This window comes from Vanessa cardui, chromosome 3 (assembly GCF_905220365.1).
Source record: "Vanessa cardui chromosome 3, ilVanCard2.1, whole genome shotgun sequence".
NCBI classification, from domain to species: Eukaryota; Metazoa; Arthropoda; class Insecta; order Lepidoptera; family Nymphalidae; genus Vanessa; species Vanessa cardui.
This window is the reverse complement of record NC_061125.1, coordinates 15056642-15077286: the sequence shown is the minus strand read 5'-3', so window position 1 is coordinate 15077286 and position 20645 is coordinate 15056642. Positions and strand designations below refer to the sequence as shown.

Below are 20645 nucleotides of genomic sequence, written 5' to 3'. Positions count from 1 at the left end.
TACATAGTGTAACTACAGGCACAAGGGACGTAACATCTTAGTTCCCAAGGTTGGTGGCGCATTGACGATGTAAGGAATAGTTATTATTTCTTACAGCGTCATTGTCTATGGGGGATGGTGACCACTTACCATCAGGGGGACCATATGCTCGTCCGCCAACCTACATCATAACATAAAAAAAATGTATATACAAAAACCTTCCTCTCGAATCTCTATCTATTAAAAAAACTGCATCAAAATCCGTTGTGTAATTTTTAAGATCTAAGTATAAATAGAGACAGACAGCACTGAGCGACTTTGGCCATGGTCTCGCATTGGAACAGCGTGGTGAAATATATTCCAAACCTCCTTAAATGGAGACGAACCTCAGCCCAGCTGTGGGAAATTTACAGGCCGTTGTTGTTCGTTAAAAGCTGAGATGGCCCAGTGGTTAGAACGCGTGCATCTTAACCGATGATTGCGGGTTCAAACCCAGGCAAGCACCACTATATATAAGTGCTTAATTCTCTTTATAATTCATCTCGTGCTCAGCGGTGAAGGAAAACATCGTGAGGAAACCTGCATGTGGCGAATTTCATAGAAATTCTGCCACATGTGCATTCCGCCAGCCCTCATTGGAACAGCGTGGTGGAATATGTTCCAAACCCTCTCCTTAATGGAAGAGGAGGCCTTTAGCCCAGCACTGGGAATTTACAGGCTGTTGTTATTGCTGATGACGATGATGTCGTTATCTGGTGTTTTCAGGTTCCTGTGTTTCCAAATGAATCCAGTGCTGGAAACGTCGATCAAGACGTTCGTCGAGCACCAAGCGGAACGCGACCACGAGATCGTTGAGGACGTGCTCTACCTCATCGACGAGGAGGACTCCAACGTCGCGCAGTACATCGACGTGCCCAAGGTACGGTGAGACACACATGTAGCATCTGAAAACGCAATGGAATGAAAATAAAACCGATTACTAACGATTTACACGCAGTACATCGACGTGCCCAAGGTAAGGCACGACACAGATGTAGCATCGGAAAACGCAATGGAATGAAAATAAAACCGATTACTAACGATTTACACGCAGTACATCGACGTGCCCAAGGTAAGGCACGACACAGATGTAGCATCGGAAAACGCAATGGAATGAAAATAAAACCGATTACTAACGATTTACACGCAGTACATCGACGTGTCCAAGGTACGGTGAGACACAGATGTAGCATCGGAAAACGCAATGGAATGAAAATAAAACCGATTACTGAAGATTCTCACAACCAATAGAAATAGCTCGCTATAGATTCACGCGTCAAATTGACGAATATATTAGGTCATGTGATATTTTATTATAGTACGACACAAATTAGATGTAGCATCGGAAAATGCAATGGAATGAAAATAAAACCGATTACTGAAGATTCACACAACCAATAGAAATAGCTCGCTATAGATTCACGCGTCAAATTGACGAATATATTAGATCATATGATATTACAAGTTATTATAGTACGACACAAATTAGATGTAGCATCGGAAAATGCAATGGAATGAAAATAAAACCGATTATTGTCGATTAACACAACCAATAGAAATAGCTCCCTATCGCGCCATTCGACGCCATTCGTTGCTATAATTCTCGCGTCAGAGAAAGCAAGTGCATGTAAATCGACGCGTCAAATTGACGAATATATTAGGTCATATGATATTACAAGTTATTACGTTTGTGTAAAGATCATATTCGCGTGAGAAAAAGTATTAATAATTTGGGATGGCGTACTCAATTCGGATGTGATCGGTTTTACGAATTTTGCCGATGCGACATCTAAGTTGTGTCGTACTATACGCCCGCCTGCCTCGCCACCGTGACATCTGACTCAGAACTGGTTATCCGATACAAATAAAATATCTGGTACAAAGTTTCGTTATTCCAACGTAAATTATATTCATATAATATTAACAAATAAATAACGACCATATGTATTTTTTATCAATTTATAGGTGATAGGAAATTACATTATACGTAATACAGGTATCATTGATGGGGATTAGGAGTAAAAGAAAAAGTATATAAACAACTCACTGTTGGGTTAAAGGATCTTATTTAGACAGTTTTCCAGTTCCAGTTAGTAGATGGGTATAGTAGAATTCCATATAGTATGGGCATGTACCCTTAGAATCAGTGTCGTAAATAGCCTTTTCTGCGCCCTGTGCGAGCTTCTATAACTGCGCCCTATTTAAGCAGACCCTTAAATTAAACTTAAACGCAGGTTCACTACTGCAAATGCGTTGCCCATTTACACACACTAAACACAGATACGCTCGTGGGCTGCCAAAAAATGAGCGCGATGTATGTTTTTAATGATACTAGCATCTAAGTACGTTTGTCCTGCCCAGTCTGCCTATTCTTGCGTCCCCGAGAGTCTACGCCCTGTGCCTGTGCACCGGTGGTACCGCCCTATTAACGCCACTGCTTAGAATTACCTTCGCTCTATAATTCGATAGATATTACAATCAAAAATCAAACACGTTCACATTTGGCTACATTTTTATGGTGACTCGTGATTATAGTTTTGTGATGGTTCCGTCAGGTCCTCAGCGATATATTCGAGGCGCTCGTCGGGGCGATGTACTTGGACAGCGCCGGCGACCTTGACACGGTGTGGTCGACGGTGTACAGGATCATGTACAAGGAGATCAACAACTTCTCCATGTGCATCCCGAAACAGCCGGTGCGAGTACTGATGGAGATGATCCACGCCTGTCCGAGTTTCGGGTGAGTCATTGTTAGCTATACTAGCAAGACACGATGGCCGTTTTGACACATTAAAAAAGTGATGTGAAATGTAAATTTATTATCGATATAATATATTCAAATCTTTGTTTTTTTTTTTGCAAGTAATTTAATTCAAGTTTTTGTTGCAAGTAGTATCTGATTAAAAAGGTTTAATAAAAAATATATAAAATAAGTTTAAGTAATATATTCGAACGAAATAAATTTAAATCAAAAATTGGAATTAGAATGAATAACTTTATATACACATTACATACAAGAAATAAATTGATACAAAAAAGAAACCAAAAACACTAGTGGTTATATTTAATCGGAGTTGTCCATACTGCTGCTTTCACTCTCACTGTTATCGTCACTTACATTAACTATAAGTTCATTTTCTAAAATATTATTTATTTTCACATTTATTTCATAATCGTCCTTTATTAATATTTGTAGTTTAGAAATCACATTCGATAAATTTTATGACTAACTAACTACACGTCACTATTGACAATAAAGAACAACAATTTGCTCCTTTGATGTAATTATTTATTAAATACGAAACTTCATGAGCAAACGTCAAAACGGCCATCATAGCGTGCCGCTACTATAGTTGTAGAACGCGACTTCGCTCACCCTTAAAAGATTGATTGGCAGCTGTTAGGCAAAAAATTGGCTATGTCCTACCTTGGAGTTCACGGTTGCGTCTGTGTGCTATTACAAATGTAATCTATCGCTAATACATGTTTAAAGAAGAAACAAATCATCATCATTTTAAAAAAGGCTGGTGCCTCTTCTTTTTGTGGAGCTTTAGAGCAAATTCCACTATGCTGCTCCAATAGAAGTTGCTGGATACGCATGTGGTCGAATTTCATCGAAATTAGACTAATGCAGGTTTCCTCACGATGTTTTCCTTCACCGTCGAGCACCAGATGAACTATGCAAATGAAATTCAGTGGTTCTTGCCTGGGTTAGAACCCGCTATCATCGGTAAAGATGCACGCGCTATAACCACGGGGTTGCGATGTTTTCAGCAAGGCGAAGGAGAGCACGACGTCGACGCGCATGATGATGGTGCCCGTGAACTTCTCCAAGGAGGGCAAGCAGCACACGGCCTACGGCGTCGGCAGCAGCACCGCGCACGCCAAGCGCGCCGCCGCCAAGCTCGCGCTCAAGATCCTCGCCGCCTAGACGCCCAGCCACCTAACCGCCTAGACGCCGCCTAGACGCCGCCTAGACGCCGCGCCGACTAGACGCCGCCCAGACGCCGCCTAGACGCCGCGCCGACTAGACGCCTAGGCGCCGCGCCGACTAGACGCCTAGACGAGTAGCCGACTAGACGCCTAGACGCCTAGCCGCCTAGACGCCGCGCCGACTAGACGCCTAGACGCCTAGACGCCGCGCCGACTAGACGCCTAGGCGCCGTGCCGACTAGACGCCTAGACGAGTAGCCGACTAGACGCCTAGACGCCTAGCCGCCTAGACGCCGCCTAGACGCCGCGCCGACTAGACACCTAGACGCCTAGACGCCGCCTAGACGCCGCGCCGCCTAGACGCCTAGCCGCCTAGACGACGCCTAGACGCCGCGCCGACTAGACGCCTAGCCGCCGCGACGCCTAGACGCGGCGCCGACTAGCCGCCTAGCCGCTGCCCCGTCGCCGCCTAGGCATCGCCCATTATACATACTTACTCCCCCCCACTCGTGTAACTCCCGAACATCGAGGGTGATCACGTCGGTTTACTAATGGAATCCATTCCATGGATGCTTCGTGGAGTGCATCGATCTCGATTTGTAGTAATAAGTATGAATTCGAGAATAAACTTTCTGAACGTGCAAACTGGATGTCAGTAGCTAAGTGGAATAGTGTTGTGCTGTAACTAAATGTATGTTAATCGGGAGCTGTGTGTAGTGCGTGGCTAAGTGTTATAATGAGATGTTTCTATGAAATAAGGCCTTTTTTATCAGTCCAGATATCAATTGACAAATTTAAATAAAAAAAGGGTTAAAAAATTTTTTAATTATCATTAACAGTTCGCAAGGAATATGTTGTTTTTTTTATAAGTTGGCAGCCTGGCTAGTGGGTAATCTTGTGAAAAGTGGTCATCACTGTCCATAGTATATCCCATAGTGTATGAAATCTACTCATTTCTTACATAACCAATGCGCCACTGACCTTGAAAACAGAGTCGTTACGTCCCTTGTGCCTGTTGTTATACTGACTCAATTACTCTTATACCTTATACTCTCATAACTGTTTGGTGGCAGAATATAATGAGTGGGTTGGACATGCCCAAACATGTTTGCACAAAGACTAACTATAACAGTAACAGCCTGTTAATTTCCCACTGCTGGCCTCTTCTCCCTTTGAAGGGAAGGTTACGATCATATTCCATCACGCTGCTCTGATGCTCTGATATTAGACACATGCAGGTTTCCTCACAATGTAAAAACTAACTACCAAAGTGAATTACTTGTAGTCGTTTAATAAAGTAGCTATTTTGCAATTTTATTTGATCTCACTGATATTGCAAAATACCAGCTATATAACAAAAGTAAGGCTGTGGTTACATGATGCGATTTGGAGGATTTGATCGTCATTATCAATTAAGATTAATTCACTTTTGTCCGTAACGAAACGCTTTTCTCATTGTGTAAATAGAGCCTAATAGTTACACAAAAACATTTGTTTTCTGTTGCTACTGTACCCCTGTTAGTCGATCTGAGGTTCTGAGAAATGTACTTTATTTTAAAGACAAAACTTTTGTATTATAAGTAGACATTGATTAAAAGAAGGATATATTTATTTAGAATAAGTTTCATAATGATTTTACTATTATAAGACTAAGCATGAAATGTACTTGCAAAATTTATTACGAGACTAAAATAAATCTGAGTAATCAAAAATACATTTGTAGTTCACAGCTGAAGAAATACTTGCATAGAATATTGATCCGTAATGAGATATAAATAAGAAGCATAATCGTATTGCCGACAAACATATGGTAATTAGTGTGTTTAATTTCGTAGATACGATTGTATTCTTTATTTATATGTGGATATGGATCGATTTCCGTTACAAGCAAAGCGATGTTCTGAGTTAAAACGTCTCATCACTAACATCAGCATGTCTTCTTACATAAGTATGGAAATACTTCCCTATCTGACGTCATCTCACAAGTAACATTCTTACCAGCCATATTATATATCGCACAATCCATCCATTGTTTCATAGGTCATGCCTATCCTATATATCCACTTCTATGCTCAAGATCTTCTCAGCAATATATTCCTCAGTTCTCCTCATATATGCCCATACCATGATAGCAGCCTTCCACATAACTTCTCGGCTATCGGTGTCACTTTCAAACTTCCTCTTATATACTCATCCCTTACTCTATCCATTCGCGTAACACCATATATTCCTCTCAACATTATCATCTCCGCTAAATGCAGTTTCATTCATTCATTCATTTCATTCATTCAGTCTTTCATTCATCCTTCAACAACAACCTAATAAGTTCCCACTGCTGGGCTAAGGCCTCCTCTCCCTTTGAAGAGAAGGTTTGGAACGTATTCCACCACGCTGTTCCAATGCACATGTGACAGAAATTCTATGAAATTCGACACAAGCAGGTTTTCCTTCACCGCCGAGCACGAGATGAATTATAAACACAAATTAAGCACATGAATATTCAGTGGTTGAACCCGCGATCATCGGTTAAGATGAACGCGTTCTAACCACGCGACCAACTCGGATCTCTTTCATCCTTCTTTTTGTCTCAAATATGGCGAAATCCTTCCTCGTCACAGGTCACAAGGCAGTAAATATTGTATTTATTTGTAACGTCTAAATCTATTGAGTATATTTGAATTTGTTTAATTAGTGAAATATTATTTGAATTTTGTTATAAATTGTATACATATTGTAGCACATATTTTTCTATTCTAATACAAATAAGACTTATTAAAGTATACTACTGATTTTTATTTCACTTACTTTTCATCGTAGATGATTTGATGAATTTGGAGATGACTTATCGTCAGGTGTGGCTACACCCTTGAATTTTCTAATAAAATACATATTTTATTACTGGGTAAGTTCATTTTATTTTAAGACTATCGACCCGAACCGTCTTTTCACGGGTGCCATTTACTAATAAAAGAAAAAGGAGGTGCAGAGAAATTAACAGATAATAAGTTTTTGTTTATCTATGTATGTGTCATGAGTAATAATTCTCTAAATAATAAAAGTTACCTGTGAAACATAGACCTGTTTTTCAAACTTAAGAAACGATGACAATACAACAATCTTCTAAAGTGAATTCTTTTTTATGTAATAGGTAGGTATACCGACACATGAGTCAACTGAAGCTGAGTGGTCACTGCCCATAGACGTCAGAAAAGACCATTTCTAACATCGTCAATGCGCTGCCAACCTTGGGAACTAAGATTTGTCCCCTATGCCTGTAGTGACACTGGCTCACTATTTCAAACTGCAATACAACAATACTCCCCTTTGCAAGTAATGTTCCCACCCAGTAGATACAAATACAGTGTAAAAGATAATTTTAATATATATTTACGCCCAACGTACATGTACAATCTGTAAATGATACATTCCGTTATAAGACCTGGAAATTGTAGGTCTGAATATGCTCTACATGTGCATCTTAAATGTTTTTCGATAATTCTGACCAAAATGAAAAATTAAAACAAAAATTGTGTGCTATGTTTTTGACCTTTCGATCAATATCTTGATAACGATGCATACATACGCCAAAAATGGTTAAGACTTAATAGTAGAGCACAAAAAAAACTACTAAAAAGGTTCTCGTAAAAATGTTCTCATCGGGTAGCCGAGTTATTGCCGGGAACAAATTTTACCCCTTTTTTCAAGATGGCGGCTCTAGCGCCCTGGAAATGTTGGTCGAAAAACTCAAGTTAAGCTTTTCTAGGTATCTTTAAAAACATATCAAAACATGAGGTTGTTAATTTCATTTTTGAATATAATGAAGACTTAACTTACACGTAAAAAAAGACCGATTTTCATTTGCACCAATGTAAACTACATTCAAATCGGAAAAAACTATCCGATGGAATGTCCACGTCAAACTTAAAAAGTAAAGTACGACACAACTTAGATGTCGCATCCGTAAAATTCGTAAAACCGATCACATCCGAATTGAGTAAGCTATCCCAAATTATCAATATTTATTTCTCACGCGAATATGATCTTTGCACAAACGTAATAACTTGTAATATCATATGATCTAATAAATTCGTCAATTTTACATGCACTTTCTTTGACGCGTGAATTTATAGCGACGACTAGCGTCCAATAACGCGATAGGAAGCTATTTCTATTGGTTGTGTAAATCGGCAGTAATCGTTTTTATTTTCATTCCATTGCATTTTCTGATGCTACATCCAATTTAACAAACAAACAAACAACAACAGCCTGTAAATTCCCACTGCTGGGCTAAAGGCCTCCTCTCCCTTTGAGGAGAAGGTTTGGAACATATTCCACCACGCTGTTCCAATGAGGGTTGGTGGAATACACATGTGGCAGAATTTCTATGAAATTTGTCACATGCAGGTTTCCTCACGATGTTTTCCTTCACCGCTGAACACGAGATGAATTATAAAGACAAATTAAGCACATGAATCAGCGGTGCTTGCCTGGGTTTGAACCCGCAATCATCGATTAAGATGCACGCGTTCTAACCACTGGGCCATCTCAATTCACATCTTGTGTCGTACTAAATATTTGTACTGAAAATTATGTACGCAAACTAGTGACATCTATCGCCTACTTACCATTTAGTCTTTATTGAGTCGACTTATTCTTTTCTCAAGATGGCGCTACGGTGTCGACCTTATTAAAAATATATTAAAATGCAGTCTCATTGTGTATCCAAATAAAGATTTATTCTGTTCTATTTTAATATAACATACTTCTAAATACTTATATTATGTACTTTTAACTAGTAGCATGAGAATAAATATAAAAACAAACTTATATAAAAACAATTTCTGAGATCATGGTAGCAAGTATAGCTAAAAATAGATTTCGTTCAAATTATATAAAATCGGCCTTAAACGCCACTAAGGCAACTAACTTCCTTTTATATGTGTGTCTTATTATCTTATAGTGTATTGAATTTTAATAAAAACGTGAGAAAATACATTCACAAGACAACAATATTTGATCATTAAAATTAAAAGTCCGCACACAGACGTGGTTCGAGAGGAAAATCATAGGAGTCATAAAAAATGTAGGTATATATGTACATGTCATTTGACTGTTTATCCGTTTTTTAGTTAGTACGAAAATTTAAATTGTAGTCGATTAGTTAGTAAACACACTATATATAGACTGTAAGCGTGACTAGTCTGATTTGACGAAAATTACCTTCGAAAAGTAGATTTTATTTTTAGGAAATGAAAAAAGGTCGTCAGTAACCATGACAAGTCTGATTTGACGAAATTTACCTTCGAAAATTAGATTTTATTTTTATGAATTAAAAAAAAAAAACATACAATAACATGATTTTTTTCCTTTATTTTTGTGTGGGGAACCAATTGGAACCAATTTGGGGAACTTTGCTAAGATTTTTGGGGTCTAAGGTGAATAGGCATTGGCAACCCTATTAAAAACCTTTATCTAACCTTGTCTCAAATAAAATCAATGGAATAAAATCAATGATATTATAGTAAACAGATATGTTATTGACGCGCAAGACTAGAAAGCGTCCTAATTGGGACGTTTGCCTTTAGTCGTTTTACGTAGTAATACGTTATAATACATCATAATTACGTAATAATACGTTTTGCGTTATTAAAACATCTAGTTATCCCTTTTACTTATTGTTTTTATCAAGCTATCTTTTTTACTTTTAACGAAATGTAAAAATAAATTAAAATAAACGGCGCCCGGCGCGGCACACTTTTCTGTTGTTTCGTATGGATATAACATATCTGTTTATTAGAATATCATTGAATAAAAAGAATAGAATATGACCCGAAAAATCTGTAGCTGCCATTACACTTGCGCATGTTTTCCTAAATATTTGGGTTGAAAGCCTCATCTCCGCTTATGGAGAAGGTTAGAGATCATAACACAACTTTGATCCATAACAGGTTGACGGATATACCGACACACGATACGATACACGTGGCATAACTCTATCCGACACATGCAGGCTTACTCACTATGTTTTCCTTCAGCGCCGAACACGATATAATTATAAACACAAATAATGCTGATTAACAATTATAAACAAAATTATGCAGGTGATTATTTTTTTGTAAAAGGCGTTAGTCCGAATTCGAACATATTACTTCCGTTTAAAATTCACGAGTCTAACTAATAATATACATATAATCCAGTGGAAGAGAAAATGTATAAGAAATACAAGGTATTAATTTGGCATAATTTTAATGATTTTTTTTATCACATTGACAACAATGTAATACTTGTGACACATATACACTTATTGAATGGATATGGTATTTCTAAATCGTTTTACACTTTGACTCATATTTTTTTATATCCAACTATATGAGCCAGATTAGGACGAAACCAAAAAGGCATAAATACCTTAATTACAATTATTATCTAGTCTTTAAAGCGGCCATGTAGTTTAATACATTCTTTTATTTTACACAAATTAAACTATCAATGATAATAATGTAAAGCCGTCCGATTTTTTCCTTTGACAATGTAACCATGAATTAAATTAAAAAAAAAAAGTTGTTACGTCAATAATTTGTTTACAAAATAAATATGTATAATAATTTGTTTGTTTTGAGTTGATTTACACACAGTTTAATTACATTCATTACTTTGTTCTCAGTGTAGATTCACGTCTGCAAAATATTCATAAACAAGAAACAGTTGAAAGCGTAGGTAATTATAATTCGTACTTGTTTCTTGTTCATAAATATTTAGCTGAAATGTGTAGTTACTATGCGTTTAAAATCAAGGCCGATGGTCCCTTATACCTAATTATCCAAAGACAAGATTATACATAGAGATCAGTCCACAAAATTGTTTCACAGTCATTATCATACAATTATCAATACTGTTCCACGCTCTGAATTAATTTACTTCTAAGTTCTAACCTAATAAACCGAACTTAGAGCTAAACCAAGTGACTTAGGCTAACATCTATATTCCGAATTTAAACTAATTCGGTGGTATTATACAATAATAATAAAATTAAACGATTTTTTTTTATTATTTAAGATATTGAGCAAATTAAATATTCAATTCAAATTACAGCTTATAGATATCAGCCTGTTTTCGAAACGTTATAATGTAAGAATTATTTGTTTCGCGCGTGGAATTTAAGGAATTCAACAGTAGACTTGAAGATATCATCAACAAGTTCTTTGGGTGTTTGCATCGCTGCGAAGTGTCCGCCGAAATCTAGAGTAGTGGAATGTACTAAATTAGTAAATTTATCCCTGAGTATCCAGTCTGGTTGATAAACGACTTCGTGTAGGAAATTTATTGCAGCCGTCGGCACTTTTGTTGGGATGCTGGAAAGAAAATTGTATTTATATATACATAAAATATATCAATTTCTAAAACAAATGTAATCGATTCCAATATCTTTTTCTCTGAATTTAATCGGCCCGAATGGAATCGGTTCCATACAAATAATACAATTTAAACTTTTAAACAATAAAGACTACCAAGGTGGTCTTATTTTTTTGACGTTAGTAAGAAAAATGTTTTCAAAACAATATTTTGATTCAATTTTTTATCTATACCGTTCTCGACGTTGTTAAAGTTGTTACGTAAGAATTTATTTATAACTAGTTATGTCCGCGAATTCGCCGGCGTTAAATTAATTTTTCATAGAATAAGAATATGTTCTTAATAAAATATTCTTAAATTAAAAATAGTGACGAAAAAATATAATATCAACGGAAGTATAAAAAAAGGACCAAATTAGCACATTTATAGTTTTTGTGTAGGTAAATTTTTCTCCAACAAGTTTTAGCATTGGAATATTATGTTGCAAACCCTCTCCTTAATGGAAGAGGAGGCCTTATCTTATCACCAGTGGGAAATGTACAGGCTATTACTTTACTTTACTTTTAAGTTTTGGCCGCAGTAAATCAATAACCAACATTTGATCAAATTTACTCAAGTGGTGACAAGATGTGATAACAGATATACTAGCAGATGGAAAAAAATCATATTCATTATTGAGCCCGTGTATCGATAATAGCGGCTTTTAGCAATTACAGCTTGCGTGGTTCAATTACAGTTTTATTATACGTATAAATAATAAAGCCGACACGAGAACAATATCTATTTAATTTATTAACGTTAAGGATAATTTGCTAGTAGGTACTAAGTCCAATATCTATTTTGGTTATGAGCAAAGTCATTTAGATAAGATATAGCTTGCTAATAGATATTTCGGAATAAAACTCCACACCACGCCACCACAGATAAAATATGCAACGTTTTTTTTTTCAATTCACAAAATAGTCTATTTTCTGTTCTTGTTTAAACTATTAAACGTCTTTAAAAATGGAACTTATAAAAAGATATAAATATATCTTTAAGAAAAAAAAATCTAATATCTCCACAAAATATACCTAAATGATGATAAAAATGGATTTAATAATATCAATAACGATTAACGAAATGTACTTCTGACGACCTCCGTGATCGAGTAGTGTGTACATCGGTTTTCAGGGGTACGCCAGTCCGAGGTCCCGGGTTCGATCCCGGCCGAGTCGATGTAGAAAAAGCTCATTAGTTTTCTATGTTTCGGGTCTGGGTGTTTGGTGGTCGTTACTTCTGAATATCCATAACACAAGTGTTTTAGCTACTTATAGTGGGATCAGAGTAATGTATGTGATGTTGTCCAATATTTTATATACTTACTCCTGTATGATGAGTACTTCGGGCCACGCGAACGCCTCCGCATACAATCTCACAGAGGTAGTAATTCGCTCATTCGCCCACAATATTGTGGCCGTGTCTAACAAATCGTTTAAGTCTATGTTCTCTAATCCGCCGTGTTGTGTATGTAATTGTTTTCGATTTGTGCAAATACCGATCTTCTCGAAAATATACGCTGCCATCCCAGCTGGTGTGTCTGCTATTGCGGCGCCTATAAAAAAAGATGTCGATGTATATTTTTATTCATTTTATGTAAGCTGATAAGGATGCTACCTTCGTCCATAGACACAATAGTAAACCCTCCGGCTTCCAAATTTGAGTTTTTACATTTCCCTTCTTCAATTAAGTTAAACCCAACACGACAATATTTTTATTTTACTGTTTGTTGTTGAATTGTTAATCATGTTACCGTGCTTTGTAAATTAAGTGAATGTGTAAATCATTTTGTATTAATAAATATATTTGTTTACATGAACACTTAGTCTTAATTATATACAAAAAAAAAGTTAACTAGTGTGGAAATCATGACCGCGGATGTTGGTATACTAACAGTTCCCAGTTGAAATCTATATTAATATTATAATTTTAATAGTAACTTTCTATCTGTTGCTATTTCACGAATTTGTTGAAATTTTGTATGAAGCTAAATTGAACTTCAAGAAAGGGCATAGATTACTATTTTTGCCTAACACATGACAACTAACACCCAAAAAACGCGAGCGAACCCGCAAGGAACTACTAGTAATATTGTAAATCTTAATATGAATTAGTTACGATCACGTCGTAAAGTAATTACGTTGATTATAAATATTATCAACATATTTATCTTATCATTCCTCGTTTAGACACCGTTTCAATCAAGTGCTTTGACTTTATAAAACCTTTTCTTATTTGCAACTAAGTACGATACAAGACGAACTCGTGTAAAGTTTAACTTTCATTTGTTTAATATTAGATTACATTAATAATGACTAAAAACAAATATTAATATTTAATGTTTCAAACATTCGAATTTTATTTAATGGTTTTATTTGATGTTCTTATTAGTAGGCGGCACTCTGCTATGAGTTAATTTACCAGCAAACAGCATATATATGACATGTTATGCATTATTATTAGTATAATTTCAAAAAAACAATTGTTGGTCTAGTCACTAGCTTATTAATAACGGGGGTATTGGTAATGCGACGTAATCCGATTAGAAGGTAATGGGGTAATCTTCGATAATTTTAACCCTTAAATGCAAAAGTCGACTATTTTTGAGTTATCATTTTTTTTAGCCTTTTCAAAATAACTCTAAAATGCAAGTTCAAAAATATATTTCAATAAAAGTGTTAATATTTTTTTTCTTGTGGTTGATGATGCATTTGGGGATGGCATAGCGAAGCATGGCATGCCAGTTATCAACAACGGAGTAACAATTTCAGGGTTCCTGATATCCTTAGAATCTAACCCTCTGTTGTTTGATTTCTTTATATTCTGTCATGTATCATGATCAAGCATTATTGATAACATCGCTCACTCACCTATTGTATCAGGTTTCGTCGCCTGCAAATGGAAATAGCCGCTCTCTCTGACGAGGTACCTCATCAAATCTTTAAGGGGATACATGCGGTGTTTGTGTTTGCTCTCGACAATGAAACTAGAGAACAATGACCCGACGAGATATTTCACATTACTTATTGGTCGAGACGATAACGGCATGTTTGTGTGGAATCTGCAACAAGTACCAAGTAACTGAGATGCGTTCGCAATAAAAACATATAACTAACTATAACTAATTATATCCAGCTATTAACAATTCCATTAGAAACACCACGTGTATTGATATTTATACTTCCTGAATAAATTGAATGTCATTCATTCATTAAACGTAATCATTATTGTGCTGCAGTGATCATTTTCATTATTTTAAAACAATGCATTATTACTTAATGTTATAACATTAAGTAAAAATAAAAAAATAATAATAAAAGTATAAATATTTGCCAGGACAGCGGTGCGATTCTGTAAAAATTCACTTCGTATCTCACTGACGATATTGAGATTTTACTATCGTTTCCTGCAGTGAGATTCGAGTTTCTTGTTACAGAATAGCCCTACAGATTGCTTTGTATAGTCCGTACAGTGACTAGTATAATACGTACTAATTATAAAAAAAAAAAAACAAGTTCAATAGTTATAATGATGCATCAGTTACCGACCCGAGTATTTCATCAGGAAACATCGTACACATATGTGTGGCCGTTTGCGAACCCCAATCGCCGGCTTGGATGTAGAATTTGTTAAAACCAAGTCTTCTCATTAGATTCCTCATTATTATACCGATTTGGACCGGGTTCAGACCGGGTTTATTTGTGCCCTGAAAAATTAAGGTTTTGATAATTTATCATGGAAAGGAACGCATTTAATCCTTTATGATTTTGAAAAATGTAGATAATACTTAAGAGTTATCTTAAGATTTTTATCTTCAATCAAAATCAAAATGTTCTATTATCAATTAGACTTCTACAAACACTTTTGAATCGTCATTTAATTTTTTTTTTAAATGAAGCTACCTGTTCGGAAAGTAGATTGTACAGAGAAGAACCGGCAAGAAATTGAGTAGTTGCTATTTTTCAACATTTAAAAATACAATCATATTAGTTTATTACAATTTTATATATATGTAATTTATCCTGCCTGGAAGTCTACAAGTAAGTGATGTGCTCAAAAGATTCTAGTCACAAATCATGCAGACTGTAAAAAAATAAGTACCTTCGTATTATATTAAGACAATATAAGATCCTTTTTTATTTGAAATACGCATTCAATTTTACAAACAGAATGGTAATAGGAGCGGGCGAGACCAAAAAAATGGCACGTGTAAAATTGTTCTATTGACTCATTCACTTATAAGTATATGATATATCATAAGTATATGACCATTACTTTTGCGTGTTTTGCTCGCACTAACTTTTCGTAAATACCTGCCCAGACACACGGGATCAATGAGGATCTATGTATACTTTTCAATTAAAAAACAATATAAACAAAAAAGAATCGGCTTTTTTATAAACTATTCTGTATATCATTGTGTTATTTGAATAATCTTGAAAAGGTTGTAAAAGAATTTGGCTTAATGCTATGCTATGCTATTATGCTATGCTTTTCTATGCTATTATCTATTTGATAAAAGGCACTTTCACTATACTCGTAAGATCGAATTGTTTTAGTTACCTCAGAAAAGCCGAAACCAGGTAGGTCGACAGCCACTACTTCGAAAACAAAGTCGTATTCATCTCTAGGCGTTGTGAGCATCGGAATAATTTTATCGAACTCCTTAGACGAACTCGGCCAGCCGTGCATGAGCAGTATCGGTAGGACCTGCTTGCCCTTCGCTTCAGGCTTCACTCTCATGTAATGTATGTCGAGACCTTGCACCCTCGTCTTGTAATGAGGATATCTATTCAGCAGATCAGCCCTCCCCTTGAAATCGTACTCGTCCTGCCAATACTTCAAAAGTTTTTCCAAATATATCGTGTTCATTCCATATTCAGACTGCATGCCCTCCAGAGGCCGGGTGTAAGGTCGCCTGTTTCGTAATCTCATCTTTAAATCATCGATCATCTGCAAGAGATATTAAATAAATATTTACGTACTTATGTAAAGGAGGATTTATATTTTTATCATTACCTGCAATGAGGTTTTATTATTAAGTTGTGTATTATCTATGGATAATTATGCTTTTAAATGTACATTTAAAAAATCTAAAAGGTATAAAATATTTCATTTATAAGTACTCATTCATACCGTGTCATTAAATGTAATTTTGAACGGTCGTATTGATTCATCTTCTTGATTTGGTCTGTTGCCGTCTCCCCACCATCGGTTTAAATCAAGTTTGGGCATGTCAGGAACCCTTTGGAGGTAGTAATTCGTTCCGACTCCGATGCCTACAGCAGCTACCGCGATTATTGTGAATGGTTTGAGCATCTGAAATGGTTTTTTCATCAGAATCCGAAACCGGTATATACCGAGACATCAGCTCATATTTTTTAATTATATTTTTAGGAAACCGTGTAAAAATGGCCATACAATATTAATATATCTGCATCGGTTGTGATTTTCAGATGATAATAGGATGAATAGAATACTCTATATTACTATTATCTTAAAAAGTAAGTTGAATGAGCAGCATATAAATATTACTTTAAGTATTTTGCATGTTCAAATTAATCACAATCATTGAAAATAAAATTAAACATAATTTTACTTATCAAATGATAAAGATAAACAACAGTGAAAGTTATGCGATAAATGAAAAATTTTAGTCTCATATATCATTTAGGTAACATATCATAAGTACTTCAATTTGAAATGGCTTGATAAAGATATATCTTCAACTTAACAAATAAAAAAAACAACAGGTGTTGGCCATGCGGTATGAATACATTTGCTTTCAAAAATGAATTATGTATTAAATAACATATAACAACAAATGACAATACCTACATTGTTAAGTAAAAATCCCATGTGGAGTAAAACCTTAACAAAAAAATCCATTGAACAGTACTTCATAAAAAGAGAAAAGAGGGAACCGTGTTCTGGAAGCGGCATAACGCTTTCCTCTATAGTAAAACCGTGTAAAAGAACTTCTTCCAAAAAGTATCCGTAAAATATCCCTCTATATCGTCTAACTTTCAATATGAATACAAAAGTTATTTTTACTGCGACTTGAGCGTATTCAAAAACGATTTGTATGGCACCTTGCGTTTCATAATGGCATAGCTAAAAAAATACGCTCATATAAATGTCGCCTTAAACACTTCAACATGAAGTCCCTAGCCAATCGTAGGCATATACTGGATGTAATGTTTGCGGGTAAAATTTTTTGCCACAAAATTGACTGTACCCAGCTTCTTGGCCTATTCAAGCTGCGTGTAGCCTCTAGGCTCCCTCCCTTGCAGCTTGATCACACCACTCTGTCCACCTCTTAGAAAGACTGTGTTAGGTGCCAACTCTCCCTGTTCTAGATTATGTAAAGTGATAAATGCTTGCAGTGATCAAATCGATCTACATTATGAATCCCTCACTAAGTTGAAAGCAACTTGTACTGGCTTATCTTACATTGATAAATAAAATAACTACTTTTATAAGACACTTTTATGTATACATATTTTTGTTAAACATTTTTTTTTTCTTCTTCATGTCTATTTTTGTAATTAAGTTTTAGTTCATCTATATTTTGTGTAGTATTTGCTGTAGCTACTTTTTACTTTTTATGTGTTGTTACAAGCGGTGTTTACCTATGATTAGTTGTTACGCTATTCTATGTATATATTTTAAATGTTTTATGTGTTATATTCAGTGTAAACAACTGTTGGTAAACCTAAATAAAATTAAAAAAAAAAAACTTGTACAATGTCTACATTCGAAATTCGAATTTCATGAGAGATATATATAACTTCTCCTATCAATGATCCCATTTGGTAGGGTGCAAAGGCGACGAAGGTTGTCTCGTCGTATGCAGCCCTGCCCGACCACATTCTGTTACGGTCTAGTTATTGTAATCTTTCTAAATTAATATCTTCTCTTAAGCAATCCCTAGTCAATCAGTCTTAGGAGGCAGACACACTATTTGCATTACCGTCTTTATCATAGTAGACGGGGCATGTACTAGGGCCCCCATCCTGAGGGGGCCCCGGAACCGACAATTTCTCTCACACGTTATTTGCTACGGATATTTTCGACATTGTCATATTCGTAAGACATAATTAACTTTATCAAAAGGCTAGTGACGATACTCAAATTTAAAAGTTAATTGCTATAAACGTGTTCTTTACGATAGAAATTGACATGTTATGGCCATAAGATTGTGAGTAGACCCGAACATATTGCTAAAAAATCACTACAAAAAAATTACTTCTATTTATTTGAAACTTAAGGCTATGCAAATGATTTCTACAAGGTAAACGATTTTTATAATTAATAATATATTGCTAGACATTTAAATGTAGTAAAAGGGCCCCACATACTTGTATGACCCAAGTCATAAGCATAGCCTGAGTCGGCTTTATTTGAAAACAATAATGATTGATTGTCGATATATTAATTTAATTAAAATTGCACACGTGTAGCTACTATCAATGTGGCGATGATTTTACGATATATATATTATAAAATAAATCATATATTTAATATTATTAACATTAATTTCCTAGCAAAATTCACTATGAATTCGGAAGCCTTAATGCTAATTCGTCTTGCGCATTTGCATATATATTTGTGGCAGATTTACATCAGATATCATGCAGATAATCTCAGTGTTTCATTGGTCGTGAGTTGAGATGAATCAGAAACAAAGTTTAATGCAGTGATTGTCCCGATTTGAACCCGTAATATTTAGTTATGAATCACGTATTCTACTGGAATTTCTGTTATTATTATTGATACAAATAGTTCTTAACTGACTAGGTATCCTATCCTGTTTATTTTTCTTAATTTTAGTTACATTTCCAAATAAATATACCCTCCGATTATATAATATTAAAATAACAAATTATGACGTATTCAAATTTGTCAGTTTATGTTTTTATGTATCTATTATAGGTTTTTCCAATAATTTTACTACAATAACGTACTAAAACGTCATAACTAAAAAAAATGCTTAGCAGTAATTATATGTACATAAGAAACGCGGATGAGACACGTGAGTTAACACAATCGTCTGACAAGACTAGAGTTCCACTAGCGATTGTAAACAAACGAAGGTTTTACATTAATTTATAATTTAATATTTACTATGCTTCGAAATTGTGACATCGGAATTGATGATCATCGGGAGTGATATTCTAATAAATTCAATTTTAAATTTGGAATGTTAGCTTTTTATCATTTGAGAAGGTAGTATGCAAAAATATATTTTTCGATTAAAGCAATTTTAGTTATTCATTATTTGTTTTGAAATTATTCATAGACGATTGCTAAAACGTGGGAATATCGATCTACATTGCAAATATTTCATTAGACCGGTTTCAATTAGTTTTTATGGCGGTACTTCACAATAAAAGCTATAAAAAAAATAACCGTTAATCCGACAACGAAAGTAGGCCGCAAAAACTTTCACTCAAAACGCTCAACAATAATTCACTGAATATTTAAATCAAAAACAAAAACAGAACACTTTACCTTTTTTTTTTAAATATATCGTATAAACAGAACGTGGTAATAATTTATTATTCCTAAAAAAAACTATTCACATACGATATAAAAACGTTCTCACTTTAAATTTAAAATAACTTAAACATCGCACTTCAGTACCGCACGTATGCAAGCGCCGGCGTTCGAAGCCGAAATTGCAAATCCAAAGCGATCAGAGACAGAACGTGTTGACATCAGTACTGAACTAGCGGCGTCTACGGCCTATCTACTACTGTACAAAAATTAAACTGATTATACATTACAATTCGGCCGCGGCCTTGACTGATATCGAACATCATGCTAGAAGCGTACCTATTATATTCGTATAAACAACCTAGGTGTTACATTATTTAGTCAAATAAAATGAACAAGATAGTCATCATTGTAAATCTTTGCAATTCAAAGAGGGAATGTTGCATTTTTAACCTTTTAGTTTTTATGATCTTTGTATCTATAAAAACTATCTGTAAGTCATCATTTTGAATATTTTTTTATCGCTATGATAAATGATGAGTTGCCGATTTTAATGTAGATAAAATATGAAAGAAATATATGGTTCTAAAGTCCAATTATAATTTAATATTCTAATAATACAATATCTACAATTACATACAAAGCGTACTATAAACTACGAGAACTTATTATTATTACCTAGGTATCTAGGATATTAACCCATTAAGAGGCAAATAATAAACAACAACAGCAGCCTGTAAGTCTCCCTTTGAGGAAAAAGTTTTGGAACATATTCCAATGCGGGTTCGTGGAATACAAATGTG

At 35.1% G+C, this 20645-nt stretch overlaps 2 protein-coding genes across 3 annotated transcripts in view; one reads left to right on the top strand and one right to left on the bottom strand.

The window, feature by feature from the left end:
* LOC124543659 (endoribonuclease Dicer) overlaps positions 1-3972 on the top strand; it is a 66783-nt gene extending 62811 nt beyond the window's left edge. Inside the window, exons 31-33 of the mRNA XM_047121918.1 lie at positions 745-898; positions 2574-2758; positions 3793-3972. Coding sequence (XP_046977874.1) covers positions 745-898; positions 2574-2758; positions 3793-3949 — 496 coding nt within the window. The 3' untranslated portion in view covers positions 3950-3972. The remainder of the gene's footprint in view (positions 1-744; positions 899-2573; positions 2759-3792) is intronic.
* Positions 3973-10180: 6208 nt separating this feature from the next.
* On the bottom strand, positions 10181-20110 carry LOC124543548 (juvenile hormone epoxide hydrolase-like). Of its 2 annotated transcripts, none has more exons than XM_047121781.1 (7): positions 19858-20110; positions 16480-16662; positions 15907-16296; positions 14892-15049; positions 14214-14404; positions 12670-12898; positions 10181-11303 (listed from the first exon to the last, which is right to left on the bottom strand). In XM_047121781.1, exons 2-7 carry the CDS (start codon positions 16660-16662, stop codon positions 11087-11089), a joined length of 1368 nt encoding a protein of 455 aa, XP_046977737.1. In that variant the 5' UTR covers positions 19858-20110; the 3' UTR covers positions 10181-11086. The 2 variants fall into 2 exon arrangements, with proteins under 2 accessions (XP_046977737.1, XP_046977736.1); XM_047121780.1 differs by lacking the exon at positions 19858-20110 and adding an exon at positions 17182-17862.
* Positions 20111-20645: the final 535 nt, after the last annotated feature.

Bases quoted from the DNA above. Each gene is read 5' to 3' on its own strand.
- LOC124543548 (XM_047121780.1), bottom strand. From the start codon at position 17,286: ATGCCGCTTCCAGAACACGGTTCCCTCTTTTCTCTTTTTATGAAGTAC. The intron at 15,050-15,906 runs GTAACTAAAACA...TTAATTTTTCAG, and splicing joins CTGGTTTCGGCTTTTCTGAG to GGCACAAATAAACCCGGTCT. The intron at 11,304-12,669 runs GTAAGTATATAA...TTTTCTTTCCAG, and splicing joins GAAGTACTCATCATACAGGA to CATCCCAACAAAAGTGCCGA.